This window comes from Oncorhynchus gorbuscha, linkage group LG13, assembly GCF_021184085.1.
Source record: "Oncorhynchus gorbuscha isolate QuinsamMale2020 ecotype Even-year linkage group LG13, OgorEven_v1.0, whole genome shotgun sequence".
Classification (NCBI taxonomy): Eukaryota; Metazoa; Chordata; class Actinopteri; order Salmoniformes; family Salmonidae; genus Oncorhynchus; species Oncorhynchus gorbuscha.
This window is the reverse complement of record NC_060185.1, coordinates 72,134,591-72,152,182: the sequence shown is the minus strand read 5'-3', so window position 1 is coordinate 72,152,182 and position 17,592 is coordinate 72,134,591. Positions and strand designations below refer to the sequence as shown.

Sequence of the window (17,592 nt, the reverse complement as noted above, 5' to 3'; positions counted from 1 at the left end):
AGGCACACATCTGGAGAAGGGTACAAAAACATTTATGCAGCATCGAAGGTCCCCAAGAACACAGTGGCCTCCATCATTCTTAAATGGAAGAAGTATGGAATCACCAAGACTCTTACTAGAGCTGGCCTCCTGGCCAAACTGAGCAATCGGGGGAGAAGGGCCTTGGTGAGGGAGGTGACCAAGAACCCAATGGTCACTCTGATAGAGAGTAAAGTACAGAGCAATGTACAGAGAGATCCTTGATGAAAACCTTCTCCAAAGCACTCAGGACCTCAGACTGGGGCAAAGGTTCACCTTCCAACAGGAAGCACACAGCCAAGACAATGCACAAGTAGCTTTGGGACAAGTCTCAATGTCCTTGAGTGGTCCAGCCAGAGCCTGGACTTGAACCCGACCAAAAATCTCTGGAGAGACCTGAAAATATCTGTGCAGCGTCGCTTCCAATCCAACCTGACAGATTTTGAGAGGACCTGCAGAGAGAAATGTGAGAAGCTCCCCAAATATAGGTGTGTCAAACTTGTAGCGTCATACCCAAGAAGATTCGAGTCTGTAATCACTGCCAAAGGTGCATCAACAAAGTACTGAGTAAAGGGTCTGAATACTTATGTAAATAGCGAGCAGTAGTTTTCCCACAGTCTAGCTACTAGCTTTTGTTATTGGCTAGTTTGCAGCATGTGTTATCAAATAGGATGTTGTTGCTAATTTGTTAGCTTCTCACTTTTCAAGAATACATTTCAAAAATAAGTTATTTTTAAATTATCATTATCTGGTGAGTGGAACTGTGTTTTTTTTTTTGCAGAGCGCTTGCTATTGTTAGCCATCTCTTTTAAAATAGCTTGTGTGTGAAACAATGCTGCATTTAAATTGGAACTGACAATATTTTAGCAACATGAAATCTTAAAATCTGTATACATTTATACACCCCCAGGAATAATATGAAACCAAAAAGAAAAATTCTGACAAGCGACCTGTTAGATATGGTCATGTTGTGTTCAGAAATTCTTAGAATGTTTGGGAAATGCGTACTGTATACTAAGACATTTGTAAAAATTCTATTGCAATATAGAATGGGAAAGTTGGCATGCGTTTGGACAATTAATAAACACTGGTGTAAATAAAACCGAATAAAACCATCTGTCTTGTCTAAGACAGGAGTCCACCAGACTGGGGCACTATAGTCAATCAGAGCTACAGTAGACCTTTATACAAACAAGCCATTTGCCACACAGGCCTGCCATCATTCACTTTGAACTAGACTGGCAGTCGCAACAGCGCAAATTTAGATCATTAGAGCGCATTCACCAAAAGCCACAAAATAGACCTGAATGGATTTCTGCGAATGTGTAAACATCACGGGAGTCTTCTTACATTTGGGAACTTTACAGTTCTATTGATCAAACAATTATGAAGACGTAGGCTCTCTCTCCCTCAGTTAGGTATGTCAACAACAACTAACATTAATGCTACCCAAAGCAAGATGAGCTAAAATCGAACGAAGGAACATTAGATAAACCCTCAAACTTTTTCAACTAGTTGGCCGTCAACATTGCACTGATAGACTATGGGGAATTGTAGCCCCCTTCTCCTTCTGCAGCTTGCCTGCCAATGCATGCTGGTCCAAACCAAGCACCCTAACTAACTGGCTAAAGTTAACTAGCTTGCTGGCTTGCTACTTCCAGACCCAAATGAGAAAACACCTCACTCTGACCATTCTACTTGGCGTAGCAGAGCTGGTTAGGCTGTTTACATGTCATCTAGAGTGTTCTTGACTAACTATGACTTTTTTTTGCAGGTGTTGCGAGTTCGTAAATTCATCAGTTGTTCTGCGCTCTGGCACACTGAGACGAGAGTGCTCTGAAATCAGAGTAACGTTAGATAGCCAGAGTAAATTTGCAAACACAAGAGATATGATATGAAAACAGTCATTCAAGAGTTTGTTAGCTACCCAAATGACACCTGCATCTCTAGCTGTGTATAGCCACCAAAAAACGATATGAGGGGTGTCTTGTTTTGCACACGTTGTACAAAATAATGAAATGCAGTGCTACAGGATAATTCTTAATGTAGCTCTTTATTAGCTAGCTATAACTGGCATGTTCACATATCGCCAACCAGGATCATTCTGACCATGACCTAACCATTTGGGTGGTCTTAACCAATCATAGCACAGTATGATATGGCGGTAAAATGCATCCAATTACAATTCAGTAAGTTTACACGTATTAATATTACATCCCCCTTCTTTTAAAACAAAAGAAAAATGTTTACATATTCTAAGGGTTTCTTTTGAATACATGCTCTGTAGTTTGAACTCAAGGTAAGTAACCATTTATATTCCATACCACACCAACTGAATCAACATAGACTCTGAAACAATGATCCAACATACTGTTTGTCATGTTTTGTCTTATATTGTCTTGTCATTTTGCTTTTCCTTCTGTTCGTTTTCCCCCTGCTGGTCTTTTTAGGTTCGTTCCCTTTTTTCTCTCTCCCTCCCTCTCTCTCTTCTCTCTATCGTTCCGTTCCTGCTCCCAGCTGTTCCTATTCCCCTAATCAATCATTTAGTCTTTCCACTCCTGTTCCCTATCTTTTCCCCTGATTAGAGTCCCTATTTCTCCCCTTGTTTTCCGTTTCTGTCCTGTCGGATCCTTGTATATTGTTCACCGTGCTGTGTCTTTGTATCGCCCTGTCGTGTCGTGTTTCCCTCAGATGCTGCGTGGTGAGCAGGTGTCTGAGTCTGCTACGGTCAAGTGCCTTCCCGAGGCAACCTACAGTTTATGATCGAGTCTCCAGTCTGTTCTCGTCATTACGAGTGGAATTGTTTTTTATGCTTTATTTCCCGCTCCGATTTGTCTAGGAGTATTGCATATTTCCTTTACTGGATTAAAGACTCTGTTTTCGCCAAGTCGCTTTTGGGTCCTCATTCACCTGCATAACAGAAGGATCCGACCAAAGAATGGACCCAGCGACTTCAGACGCTCGTAACACTGCCGTCGAGATCCAAGGAGCCATGCTCGGCAGACACGAGCAGGAATTGTCTGCTGCTCGTCATGCCGTGGAGAACCTGGCCGCTCAGGTTTCCGACCTCTCTGGACAGTTCCAGAGTCTTCGTCTCGTGCCACCTGTTACTTCCTGGTCTGCCGAGCCTCCGGAACCTAGGGTTAATAACCCACCTTGTTACTCCGGGCAGCCCACGGAGTGCCGCTCCTTTCTCACCCAGTGTGATATTGTGTTCTCTCTCCAACCCAACACATACTCTAGAGAGAGAGCTCGGGTTGCTTACGTCATATCACTCCTTACTGGCCGGGCTCGAGAGTGGGGCACAGCTATCTGGGAGGCAAGGGCTGATTGTTCTAACAATTACCAGAACTTTAAAGAGGAGATGATTCGGGTTTTTGACCGTTCAGTTTTTGGTAGGGAGGCTTCTAGGGCCCTGGCTTCCCTATGCCAAGGTGATCGATCCATAACGGATTACTCTATAGAGTTTCGCACTCTTGCTGCCTCTAGTGACTGGAACGAGCCGGCGCTGCTCGCTCGTTTTCTGGAGGGACTCCACGCAGTGGTTAAAGATGAGATTCTCTCCCGGGAGGTTCCTTCCAGTGTGGACTCTTTGATTGCTCTCGCCATCCGCATAGAACGACGGGTAGATCTTCGTCACCAAGCTCGTGGAAGAGAGCTCGCGTCAACGGTGTTTCCCTGCTCCGCATCGCAACCATCTCCCTCCTCTGGCTCAGAGACTGAGCCCATGCAGCTGGGAGGTATTCGCATCTCGACTAAGGAGAGGGAACGGAGGATCACCAACCGCCTGTGCCTCTATTGCGGACTTGCTGGACATTTTGTCAATTCATGTCCAGTAAAGCCAGAGCTCATCAGTAAGCGGAGGGCTACTGGTGAGCGCTACTACTCAGGTCTCTCCATCTAGATCCTGTACTACTATGTCAGTCCATCTACGCTGGACCGGTTCGGGTGCTACATGCAGTGCCTTGATAGACTCTGGGGCTGAGGGTTGTTTCATGGACGAAGCATGGGCTCGGAAACATGACATTCCTTTCAGACAGTTAGACAAGCCTACGCCCATGTTCGCCTTAGATGGTAGTCATCTTCCCAGTATCAGATTTGAGACACTACCTTTAACCCTCACAGTATCTGGTAACCACAGTGAGACTATTTCTTTTTTGATTTTTCGTTCACCTTTTACACCTGTTGTTTTGGGTCATCCCTGGCTAGTATGTCATAATCCTTCTATTAATTGGTCTAGTAATTCTATCCTATCCTGGAACGTTTCTTGTCATGTGAAGTGTTTAATGTCTGCCATCCCTCCCGTTTCTTCTGTCCCCACTTCTCAGGAGGAACCTGGCGATTTGACAGGAGTGCCGGAGGAATATCATGATCTGCGCACGGTCTTCAGTCGGTCCCGAGCCAACTCCCTTCCTCCTCACCGGTCGTATGATTGTAGTATTGATCTCCTTCCGGGGACCACTCCTCCTCGGGGTAGACTATACTCTCTGTCGGCTCCCGAACGTAAGGCTCTCGAGGATTATTTGTCTGTGTCTCTTGACACCGGTACCATAGTGCCTTCTTCCTCTCCGGCCGGGGCGGGGTTTTTTTTTGTTAAGAAAAAGGACGGTACTCTGCGCCCCTGCGTGGATTATCGAGGGCTGAATGACATAACGGTTAAGAATCGTTATCCGCTTCCCCTTATGTCATCAGCCTTCGAGATTCTGCAGGGAGCCAGGTGCTTTACTAAGTTGGACCTTCGTAACGCTTACCATCTCGTGCGCATCAGAGAGGGGGACGAGTGGAAAACGGCGTTTAACACTCCGTTAGGGCATTTTGAGTACCGGGTTCTGCCGTTTGGTCTCGCCAATGCGCCAGCTGTTTTTCAGGCATTAGTTAATGATGTTCTGAGAGACATGCTGAACATCTTTGTTTTTGTCTACCTTGACGATATCCTGATTTTTTCACCGTCACTCGAGATTCATGTTCAGCACGTTCGACGTGTTCTCCAGCGCCTTTTAGAGAATTGTCTCTACGTGAAGGCTGAGAAGTGCTCTTTTCATGTCTCCTCCGTTACTTTTCTCGGTTCCGTTATTTCCGCTGAAGGCATTCAGATGGATTCCGCTAAGGTCCAAGCTGTCAGTGATTGGCCCGTTCCAAGGTCACGTGTCGAGTTGCAGCGCTTTCTAGGTTTCGCTAATTTCTATCGGCGTTTCATTCGTAATTTCGGTCAAGTTGCTGCCCCTCTCACAGCTCTTACTTCTGTCAAGACGTGTTTTAAGTGGTCCGGTTCCGCCCAGGGAGCTTTTGATCTTCTAAAAGAACGTTTTACGTCCACTCCTATCCTCGTTACTCCTGACGTCACTAGACAATTCATTGTCGAGGTTGACGCTTCAGAGGTAGGCGTGGGAGCCATTCTATCCCAGCGCTTCCAGTCTGACGATAAGGTTCATCCTTGCGCTTATTTTTCTCATCGCCTGTCGCCATCTGAACGCAACTATGATGTGGGTAACCGCGAACTGCTCGCCATCCGCTTAGCCCTAGGCGAATGGCGACAGTGGTTGGAGGGGGCGACCGTTCCTTTTGTCGTTTGGACAGACCATAAGAACCTTGAGTACATCCGTTCTGCCAAACGACTTAATGCTCGTCAAGCTCGTTGGGCGTTGTTTTTCGCTCGTTTCGAGTTTGTGATTTCTTACCGTCCGGGTAGCAAGAACACCAAGCCTGATGCCTTATCCCGTCTTTTTAGTTCTTCTGTGGCTTCTACTGATCCCGAGGGGATTCTTCCTTATGGGCGTGTTGTCGGGTTGACAGTCTGGGGAATTGAAAGACAGGTTAAGCAAGCACTCACGCACACTGCGTCGCCGCGCGCTTGTCCTAGTAACCTTCTTTTCGTTCCTGTTTCTACTCGTCTGGCTGTTCTTCAGTGGGCTCACTCTGCCAAGTTAGCTGGTCATCCCGGCGTTCGAGGCACTCTTGCTTCTATTCGCCAGCGCTTTTGGTGGCCGACTCAGGAGCGTGACAGGCGCCGTTTCGTGGCTGCTTGTTCGGACTGCGCGCAGACTAAGTCAGGTAACTCTCCTCCTGCCGGTCGTCTCAGACCGCTTCCCATTCCTTCTCGACCATGGTCTCACATCGCCCTAGACTTCATTACCGGTCTGCCTTTGTCTGCGGGGAAGACTGTGATTCTTACGGTTGTCGATAGGTTCTCTAAGGCGGCACATTTCATTCCCCTCGCTAAACTTCCTTCCGCTAAGGAGACGGCACAAATCATCATCGAGAATGTGTTCAGAATTCATGGCCTCCCGTTAGACGCCGTTTCAGACAGAGGCCCGCAATTCACGTCACAGTTTTGGAGGGAGTTCTGTCGTTTGATTGGTGCGTCCGTCAGTCTCTCTTCCGGGTTTCATCCCCAGTCTAACGGTCAAGCAGAGAGGGCCAATCAGACGATTGGTCGCATACTACGCAGCCTTTCTTTCAGAAACCCTGCGTCTTGGGCAGAACAGCTCCCCCGGGCAGAATACGCTTACAACTCGCTTCCTTCGTCTGCTACCGGGTTATCTCCATTTCAGAGTAGTCTGGGTTACCAGCCTCCTCTGTTCTCATCCCAGCTTGCCGAGTCCAGCGTTCCCTCCGCTCAAGCGTTTGTCCAACGTTGTGAGCGCACCTGGAGGAGGGTGAGGTCTGCACTTTGCCGTTACAGGGCACAGACTGTGAGAGCCGCCAATAAATGTAGGATTAAGAGTCCAAGGTATTGTTGCGGCCAGAGAGTGTGGCTTTCCACTCGCAACCTTCCTCTTACGACAGCTTCTCGTAAGTTGACTCCGCGGTTCATTGGTCCGTTCCGTGTCTCCCAGGTCGTCAATCCTGTCGCTGTGCGACTGTTTCTTCCGCGACATCTTCGTCGCGTCCATCCTGTCTTCCATGTCAACTGTGTCAAGCCCTTTCTTCGCACCCCCGTTCGTCTTCCCTCCCCCCCCTCCCGTCCTTGTCGAGAGCGCACCTATTTACAAGGTACGTAGGATCATGGACATGCGTTCTCGTGGACGGGGTCACCAATACTTAGTGGATTGGGAGGGTTACGGTCCTGAGGAGAGGAGTTGGGTTCCGTCTCAGGACGTGCTGGACCGTTCACTGATTGATGATTTCCTCCGTTGCCGCCAGGATTCCTCCTCGAGTGCGCCAGGAGGCGCTCGGTGAGTGGGGGGGTACTGTCATGTTTTGTCTTATATTGTCTTGTCATTTTGCTTTTCCTTCTGTTCGTTTTCCCCCTGCTGGTCTTTTTAGGTTCGTTCCCTTTTTTCTCTCTCCCTCCCTCTCTCTCTTCTCTCTATCGTTCCGTTCCTGCTCCCAGCTGTTCCTATTCCCCTAATCAATCATTTAGTCTTTCCACTCCTGTTCCCTATCTTTTCCCCTGATTAGAGTCCCTATTTCTCCCCTTGTTTTCCGTTTCTGTCCTGTCGGATCCTTGTATATTGTTCACCGTGCTGTGTCTTTGTATCGCCCTGTCGTGTCGTGTTTCCCTCAGATGCTGCGTGGTGAGCAGGTGTCTGAGTCTGCTACGGTCAAGTGCCTTCCCGAGGCAACCTACAGTTTATGATCGAGTCTCCAGTCTGTTCTCGTCATTACGAGTGGAATTGTTTTTTATGCTTTATTTCCCGCTCCGATTTGTCTAGGAGTATTGCATATTTCCTTTACTGGATTAAAGACTCTGTTTTCGCCAAGTCGCTTTTGGGTCCTCATTCACCTGCATAACACTGTTACTTTTCAAACAAGGGATTCTCAGCAACTCAGCTTTCACTGTAGAAATAACATCTTAACATTTCAAACAAATACAATACCAAAGCATTTCAAGTGAACTTTCAATAACAAGTTTACAGTCCGCTTGACCTCTCTTCCTGACCTTGTGCAATATGATGCTGAGCATGCTTCTGTGTCAGTCAACAGTTCTTGTGGTGTTGCAGGTAAGTATGGTGTATGTTGTGCTGTGTGTGTGTGTTTAGTCCATCACATTCTCTTTCAGGAGAACAGTTCATCTCTTCAGTGTGTTGTTCTTTTGTGTTCAGTAGGTGACGACGATTGCGGAGGTACACCGCTCCTTCTGTGGTGCGGACGTGATATGAACGTTCAGTGTCAGCTGGCTGGATGACGACTGCTGGCTTCCAGAGGCCATGCTCCTGGATTCTAACTGACTCTCCATTGATCAGTGTCAGCTGGCTGGATGACGACTGTTGGCTTCCAGAGGCCATGCTCCTGGATTCTAACTTACTCTCTGTCGATCAGTGGTGGCAGTGGTCTAGCTGACCTGTCGTAGTATCGCTTTTGTTGTTGTTGTCTCTGTGCACCTTTTTTATGCATTTCCTTGTAGCTGACGACCTCAGGTTGCAGCTGCTGGTTGGTGGTGGGAAGTATTGAGCGAAGTCTGTGGCTCATCAACAGCTGGGCTGGTGATTTGATGTTGTCAACTGGAGTGTTTCAGTATTCAAGGAGACTGAGGTAGGGGTCTCTCTTGTCTGCTTTTGCTTTATCCATGAGTGGTTTAGCAATCTGCACAGATTGTTCAGCAAGGCCATTACTTTGAGGGTAATGTGGGCTTGTGGTGACATGTGTGAACTCCCATGCTTTTGTGAAGGATTCAAACTCATTTGATTTGTAACAGGGCCCATTATCAGATATTAAAGTCTCTACAATGCCATGCCTGGCAAAGGCTGCTTTCAGCTTGTGTATCACAGCTGCAGATGTGGTGCTGTGAAGCTTGTCGAGTTCAAAGTATCTGCTGTAGTAGTCCACTGTTACGATGTAGTCCTCGTTGTTCCAGGTGAACAGATCGGATGCCACGACCTGCCAGGTTCGGTCTGGGATACAGTGAGGTAACATCGTCTCTTTGGTGTTTGAGGGGTGTCGTTCAAGACAGATGGCACATTTACCAACAATGTACTCTATTTGTTTGCACATTCCGGGCTGGACACATGCCCATGTGTCCAGCATGGATCTTTGACAAAATCTCTTCTCTGAGACTGGTAGGAATAATGATTTTCTCTCCTTTGAAAATTATTCCGTTGATCTGTGATAGTTCATCACGATGGTTGCAGAATTCTGAGACGTTCTGAGGGCATTTTCTCCTCTCCTCAGGCTATCCATCCTGTATGACTTTCCTCAGCAGTGTGAGTTGTGTGTCCTTTTCTGGTTCTGCTTGGATCTCCTTCAGTTTTGTGTCACTAACTGGTAAGTTGCTGTACACAGTGTGCACTTGCATGTCCATGCCTTCACTGAGGCTGCTATCCTTATAGGTATGAAACTTCCTGAAGAGTGTGTCTGCGACATGGATGTCTTTGCCTGGACGGTGAGTGATTGTGAAGTCGTATTTTGGTAGTTGAAGGATCATTCTCTGTAGCCTTGGCGGGGCTGCGGCTAGTGGTTTCCTCATAATTGACTCAAGGGGCTCAATGACTTGTTGTCCATATATGTAGTGATGGAAACGTTTACATCCAAACAGAATGGCGTAGAGCTCCTTTTCGATTTGAGCGTAGTTTATTTCACAGTCTGTGAGAGATTTGGAAGCATAGCCGATGGGCTTTCCTTCTTGCAGTAGCACTGCACCTAGTCCATACTTCGACACGTCCACTTGGAGTCTGAGCTCTTTGTCGGGGTCATAATAGGGAAGGATTGGTCCTAGTTCTCTCGTGATAAAGTCTTTCACATTCTGGAAAGCAATGTTGTGTTGCTTGTCTCAGAGAAACTCACTGGACTGCTTTAGCAGTTGACGCAGGGGTGCATTAGCATTGGAGAGGCTGGGTGCGAACTTGACTAAGTAGTTAACCATGCCAAGCACTGTTTCCAGCTCTGCACGGTTCTTTGGTGGCTCTATTTCTTTTATGGCTAAGATCTTCTGTGGAAATGGCTTGATTCCAGTCGCTGTGAGAATATGTCCGAAGTAGCTGACCTCTGTAGTGCCGACTGTGCTCTTCTCAGGGTTGAGCCGGACTCCTCTCTCGCGGGACCTTTGCAGCATCGCGCGGAGGTTTCGTTCGTGCTCCTCTTTGGTTCGACCATAGACAAGGATGTCATCCACAATGGCCACAACTCCGTTAAGGCCTTCGTACACTTCGTCGATCTTTCGCTGAAACTCGTCTTGGGCTGAGATAATCCCAAAAAGCAGGCGACGGAACCTGTAGCGTCCAAACGGTGTGTTGAATGTTGTGAGCTTAGATGACTCTTCTGTGTGCTTGATAGCCGGTTCTGTAACAGTCAGTTCTGTAATTCAGTATGTTTACACATTGAATATTACAAGGGGAAAAAGCCAGTCACTCACCCACTAATCCAATGGCATGACATCCTCATAGCAGCTAGCTAGCTAAAGTTAGGCTCTGTGTTTTTAGCTTGCTACATAAATAGATACTCTAACCTATTAGCCACGTTATGTCTGACTTGTGACCATCGCCCTTGCTAGTTTGATTGTATTGCCATTCCCAGCCTTAGTTACATCTGTCCGTTTTTGCCCAAAATATTGAGTCATTGAATCTGAACAAGTGCATCCTGAATGGACGCAGCAAACAATGTACCAGGCCACCTGTGATTTACAACCTGATAGCAATATTTTTTGGACTACCCAGAAATGTATTGGTGAATTATATTAATCATTCATTGAACTGCATCCATCTATTCTGCCAACAATGCATTAGTGTATGTTATGTATCATTGAGAACCTAGAACCTATTTCTAAAACCGCTTTTAAACTTGGTTTTGTAGCATAAACTGGGAATTGTATATTTTTAAAATTATATTATGATTGTCTGTTTGTTTCATATCTGCAAAGTAGTTAAAACGCTGTCTGTTCCACTTTAAACTAGGTCACCGGTTACTTTGTGTGCTAAACGTGAAATGTTTTTTGCAATTAAGAAATAGTTGTAAATGCTTAATGGTTGTGTTTTTGTATTATTATGATTGGGACCTACTGGCTTATTATGTCCAAGATTAAGGACTGCTTATCTTTAACATCATGCTGTGTGTGACTGCTGTCTTTCCATTGGTCCTACACAGTGGTGTAGTGGTGCCAGGAAAAGTGGTTAAACTCTAATTTTGCCCAAAAGTTCCCAAAAGGACTGCCTAGTGTTAAAAATCCTATATTTTCCTATGTTTTTTTAATGAGTTTTGCTATAGATTTGTCTGATTTTCACTCTCAAAACCAACAAAAAAATACAAAAATGTGATGGTCTAAGTCCACAACAATGCTTAAACCACGTCAATCTAATTGGTTGTGCCTATCAGGGCCTGGCTCCCCAGTGGGTGGGCCTCTTGTCCACCCAGGTCCATCGATGTCTATGCCCCTGATGTAAAAAGCAAATGATGACAATTGCGCATCATAAATAGCCCACTAACCAACACTTCGGACTAAACTTTTTCAATGCCTGATTTGCATACCCATTGTTGCCTTAGTTAGCATTTACTGGTAGATCTCATAAATTGAAATGTCTTTCCTACCCTACCGGCTACCAATGTCATTCTGTGAGCTGCTCCATAACAAAACCATTTGAGAGCTGCACGCTCTTGCTGCCTGCAGATTATATTCCGTTGAAACTAGGCTGTGTGCATGTAATATATTTCACGTGCTTTGCGATTGTATAGGCTACTTTGGCCATGATTTCTCTATCGCACGACATAATTGATACAGTTGAAGTCGGAAGTTTACATACACTTTAGCCAAATACATTTAAACTCAGTTTTTCACAATTCCTGACATTTAATCCAAGTAAAACTTCCCTGTTTTAGGTCAGTTAGGATCACCACTTCATTTTAAGAATGTGAAATGTCAGAATAATAGTAGAGAGGATGATTTATTTCATCACATTCCCAGTGGGTCAGAAGTTTACATACACTCAATTAGTATTTGGCAGGATTGCCTTTAAATTGGTTAACTTGCATCAAAAGTTTAGGGTAGCCTTCCACAAGCTTCCCACAATAGGTTGGGTGAATTTTGACTCATTCCTCCTGACAGAGAGGGTGTAACTGAGTCAGGTTTGTAGGCGTCCTTTCAAGCACACGCTTTTTCAGTTCTGCCCACAAATTGAGGTCAGGGGTTTTTGATGGCCACTCCAATACCTTGACTTTGTTGTCCTTAAGCCATTTTGCCACAACTTTGGAAGTATGCTTGGGGTCATTGTCCATTTGGAAGACCCATTTGTGACCAAGCTTTAACTTCCTGAATGATGTCTTTAGATGTTGCTTCAATATATCCACATAATTTTCCTCCCTCATGATGCCATCTATTTTGTGATGTGCACCAGTCCCTCCTGCAGCAAAGCACCCCCACAACATGATGCTGCCACCCCCGTGCTTCACAGTTGGGATGGTATTCTTCAGCTTGCAAGACTCCCCCTTTTTCCTCCAAACATAACGATGGTCATTATGGCCAAACAGTTCTATTTTTGTTTCATCAGACCAGAGGACATTTCTCCAAAATGTACAATATTTTTCCCCATTTGCAGTTGCAAACTGTAGCCTGGCTTTTTTTTAATGATGGTTTTGGAGCAGTGGCTTCTTCCTTGCTGAGCGACTTTTCAGGTTATGTCGATATAGGACTCGTTTTACTGTGGATATAAATACTTTTGTACCTGTTTCCTCCAGCATCTTCACAAGGTCCTTTGCTGTTGTTCTGGGATTGATTGCACTTTTCGCACCAAAGTATGTTCATCTCTAGGAGACAGACCGCTCGACTACACTACTTTGATACCCATCAATAGGTATTAAGAAGCGAGTGTAAAAATGCCCACTGAAAAAAATGTGGGTATACAGTTTATGCCTGCTTTTACCCTCCACTACACCACTGGCCCTTTGTGTTTGAGAAAAAGTGCACCCTCCTACAAACTGGTATTACGGTTGCTGTCCTTTCAGAATCACGAACCCGTCACACACTGAAGGCCTGTAGTTCGCCTCAGCGCAAACATGGCTCTAATAGATATAAAGGCTGTTAAGATATACATTTTTCAATAAAGGACTGAATACATTTGGCCTACTGACTGGATGGAAGCTGATAATTATGAGTTTTTTGCTCCGCTGGTCTCAGCTGGTCTCACGATGAAATTACAAGTCCTCACTGTTGACACTAGCATGGTATCAGGTTACTAGTACTGTATCTCTGTTGACAGTAGCATGTATCAGGCTACTAGTATCTCAGTTGACACTAGCCTGATTATGATGTCTGATATTGGTGATACAGTAGCTGTGTGCTGTGCCGGGGTCCAATGTCAAAGTGCACAGGTCAACGTTTACTGAGGAGGAGGACCGAAAGCAACAAGGGTTAAGACCTACTAGAGCAACAAGGATGGGCAGGTGATTACCCGCTTTCACATAGGAGAACAGAACTGACAAAACAATATGGAGCTGATATACTGTTAAATCAACGGCCATTCAATTCTTCCTTTTCCAGGCATAATCGTAATCACAGATTGATGGAGTTGACTGCACTGATCTGTCCTTTATAAAGCATGTATTTGTGTCTAATGTAGATCCCTAACTAGACCATCATGCCACCACACAGAGCGGGTATTCCCAGGTGGCCAATGGGCTAGTGCAGCAAATAGCCCATCTGAAAAGACGCCAAACAACATCTTGATCGTGTGGATTGAAAGCAGCTGGAACAGGACAGGGCAGTTTCCTAATAAATTGTTAAGGGGAGACTCTTCTATGTATGGTGGTGAAGGGCAGCTGAGTGTCGATGCTGTTTCCTCTGGGGAAACGTTGAAACGCCTCCTGCTGCCTAGACAACACTACTTTCAGCAAACAGGCAGGAGGGTAATCAAATAGTAATCTTCCCTTTATAGTGCTATACTTATGACTAGGGCCTATAGGGCTTGGTTCAAAAGTAGGGCATTGTGTAGAGAAAAGGGCACCATTTAGGACACAGATTTGTACTGAGGATTTGGGATAACAAGCCCACTGATGACCAATATGTTCATGCGCAGCACCATTAAATGTAATGAGAAAATATTAGCTTATTTTTATGACAATCACTTTGTTGTCATGGGGGAAACATTGTCTGAACTACATTTTGCTTTTCCACACAAATGTATGCTGGGCACACAGCTACACTCTACATGATTTATGATCACACTATTTCACACATTACAAGACAAGTAGACGCATCGCTGGCATTATTTCTTCTGCATGCTGACGGAAATACTGTGAGGAATACTGCCACTAAACCTGTCAGGAAAATTAATCAAATGAAGCCAAGAAAGTTAAAGTCAAAAATGTATGCCATGTCTTTCTAAAATGTTTGTTCACAAACTGCAACCGTATTCATAGTGTTTCAGAGTAGGAGTGCCGATCTAGGATCAGGTCTCCCCTGTCCATGTAATGTTATGAATTATGATCTAAAATTATAAACTTATCATAGATCAGCACTCCTACTCTGAGACCCTTTATGAATACAGGCCCTGCGCTTGTTTTGTCATAGTTAATGAAGCCAAGAGATATTCCCTACCCCCAAGGCCGGGTCGAAGACGATTATCATAGCCATCTAGAAGTCTGTCAAGGATCCGTGTGAAGAGAGTGATATTGTTCTTGAAGGCATCTGTTGTAGGATCAGCAATCACTGGCCTGGGAGACAGACAAGTCAGATTGATGAGGATTTTGCATAGTTATTCCGGAGGGAATGAAAGAGGAGATCGAGTCAAAAGGTAAAAGAACACACTCCTTGATTGGTTCCTTGATTGAATGTATACTAATATCAGTCTACAAGCTATATTCATGAGGGCTCTTGATACAGTGACCCTAAGTGCAATGTGCCAAAAATGCTGGAACCATGACACTTCCTGGTCAATTTGAGAATTACACTACCTTACTAAAATAAGCTGTGTTATAAACTGAGGCTATAGACACAGTACAGGCTATACACTACATATACTGTATGTTGGCCATACAGTACAAAGGTCCCACTTTACAAAGTGTCCCAACACAAACATATGCATTCCTATAGTAGTTACATAGGTACAATTGAGAGAACTGTGTGATCTCATGGAATGTCATTCCTTGAGCATTGAAATCAAGTGCTATTTACATATTAGTGACTCACGCTCAATGGCATCTGAACCGAGCGCTGCTTTTTCAGACTGAGAGTAGCGACTGTACTTTATCGCCACCCACAGGAACATAATCAGAAAACCACCCACTTCATTCATCTCAAAGCCCCCCACGTCGACAAAGCCTGATTGATGTTCACCATGCTAAATACATAGGCTATTCATAGGTTAGGCTACTAAAACATAGTTTCCCTACATTCGGTTATTGTAGTGTACAAAACGAAAGGAATTCAATTCCAAAACCAGATATAGTGGTATACTTTCAGTCTTCCTGTGTAATGTGACAAAACATAATTGATGAAAAAAACATTTTTCAAGGACTTACCTCGTTTGCAAGAGGATCGTCAGTGTGAGGCAGATGAGTAGACATTGAAAAATGTAGCCTCTATTCCTCATAGCTGCATGTACACCTACACACCAGGGTAGACAATACATAATGGTGCCATAATGGATCAGCTGTTGATTTTGCGTATCTTGTTCTAGGTGTAGGCCTATTTCTACGGGAATATATTCAAATTAACAGACAATAAACACAGAGAATAAATACATAGATACTGTATGTATTACTGGAAATAATTCATTTGAATGCGCGTAGAATTTTATTTTTACATTGAACATTTACACCATGTTAACTAGGGAGACTGCAATTAGAATTCATTGACACATAGGCCTAACATGCCTCTGTTGAATAATCATTTCCACTGTCTAACACTAAACATTTAGCGTTGTTCAACAGAGAGTCTCCTTCACAACCACCTTTCTAAAAATCCCGTGCTCGTCTGCAGAAATGTTTTAGGGGTATCCCCACTGAGATAAACTCTGCATCATATCTAGGCTAGGCTACTTACGATGTATGAGATCAGCGGAGACACAGACAGGAACTCTCACATCTTTCTCATCACAAAATGACTTTTCATCAGCGAGGAGACTCACCTGGAATGCAGGACGTAGCCTAATTGCAAGCAATTATTCGTACAGAAATTGAGCCAAATGTTAAAGTTGAACCCAATGGAACCACTACGATGTGCCGTCTCTCAAGATGGAATGAGCACGCCGCGCGAAAATAACGAGTGATACTTATTATAAATTCAAAGCACCAATAGATCACAGTTATGGCAAATCATACATTATCTTAATAATTTAATAGCGGATAAATGCATAGTCCTTGATGTCACTGGGTCTTGTTCAGCATGTCATATTTTCCAATTCTGCTTCCAATTTAGTTTACCTCGTGACAGGGGAAAGGCACACACGCTCCGCGACTCTCTCGCCCCCCCCCCTCTTTCGCCACACCACACACACACACACACACACACACACACACACACACACACACACACACACACACACACACACACACACACACACACACACACACACACACACACACACACACACACACACACACACACACACACACACACACACACGCACTAGAGATTGATTACTAACTAAGGTTTTAAACAGATGTAAAAATTTTCCAATTAATTCAAAACCTTTAATTAGTTCGCATTAAGGTTGACCAATATTTGCTTATGCATTTAAAATAAATGTTATTGTTATATTATTGTTTAACCCAGTAACTACACAACAATAATAGCATAATACATATGTAATAACACAAGGGTGTTGTGTATACTGGTGGCATTTTATTAAATCTGTATTTCTCTTAAGAAAAAAATGTGCTAAACGATACACTATGAGATGAGCTGTAACCGACCCTGATAGAAAACGGCTTAGGAGGAGAAAGACCTTGTTTCTGCAAAAAAAAAAAAAAAAAAACATGACAATCTCAAGGAGGTGGAATTTTGATCCTATTCTAATGGAATTTTCCACATACCAGATCCATATTTCAGAGTAAAGAGGAATGTTGTTACTTCAAAGAAGAAGAAGGGGGAAAATCAATGTGCTTGGGAACCACCTCCATCTGAACTACACATGTAAATTATTCATTTATTTCTTGAAATGCCTCATTCAGTCTATATGATCTATAATACTATTGGATACATTGATTATGTCTCCAGTTTCTTATTTAAAACTACATTCATATCGAGAGTGGGCGCATGAAATCATTTGAATGGCGAGGAAGGAATATGAATGATGAACAACGTAAACATGGTTACCTTGACAAGTTTACAGACAGATTCAATTAGTCATAACTCCTTAGCTGAGAGACCCCCCCCCCAAATACTTATTGTTTCAACAGGGAAAGACATGGTTGCTGTAAAGGGTAAGGAATAAACACACCACCTCTCAATCAATGAATCAATACCCTCATAGAAAAAAAGATGCTGTCTAGAACTAAAAAGGGTTCTTGGGCTGTCCCCATAGGAGAACCCTTTCCACAGAGGGTTCTACCTTGAACCAAAAAGGGTTCTGCCTGAAACCAAAAAAGGTTCTCCCAGAACACTTTTGGAACATGGAACATGGAACATGGTCCTTCTGTCCTTCTGTAGCTCAGTTGGTAGAGCATGGCGCTTGTAACGCCAGGGTAGTGGGTTTGATTCCCGGGACC

At 44.4% G+C, this 17,592-nt stretch overlaps 1 protein-coding gene across 1 annotated transcript in view; it reads right to left on the bottom strand.

Moving 5' to 3' along the window:
• Positions 1–16,320, bottom strand: part of LOC123994107 (gamma-aminobutyric acid receptor subunit alpha-2-like) — a 72,695-nt gene extending 56,375 nt beyond the window's left edge. The window contains exons 1-3 of the mRNA XM_046296615.1: positions 16,011–16,320; positions 15,403–15,487; positions 14,480–14,595 (exon numbers count right to left, since the gene is read on the bottom strand). Coding sequence (XP_046152571.1) covers positions 14,480–14,595; positions 15,403–15,473 — 187 coding nt within the window. The 5' untranslated portion in view covers positions 15,474–15,487; positions 16,011–16,320. The remainder of the gene's footprint in view (positions 1–14,479; positions 14,596–15,402; positions 15,488–16,010) is intronic.
• Between the last annotated feature and the right edge of the window lie 1,272 nt (positions 16,321–17,592).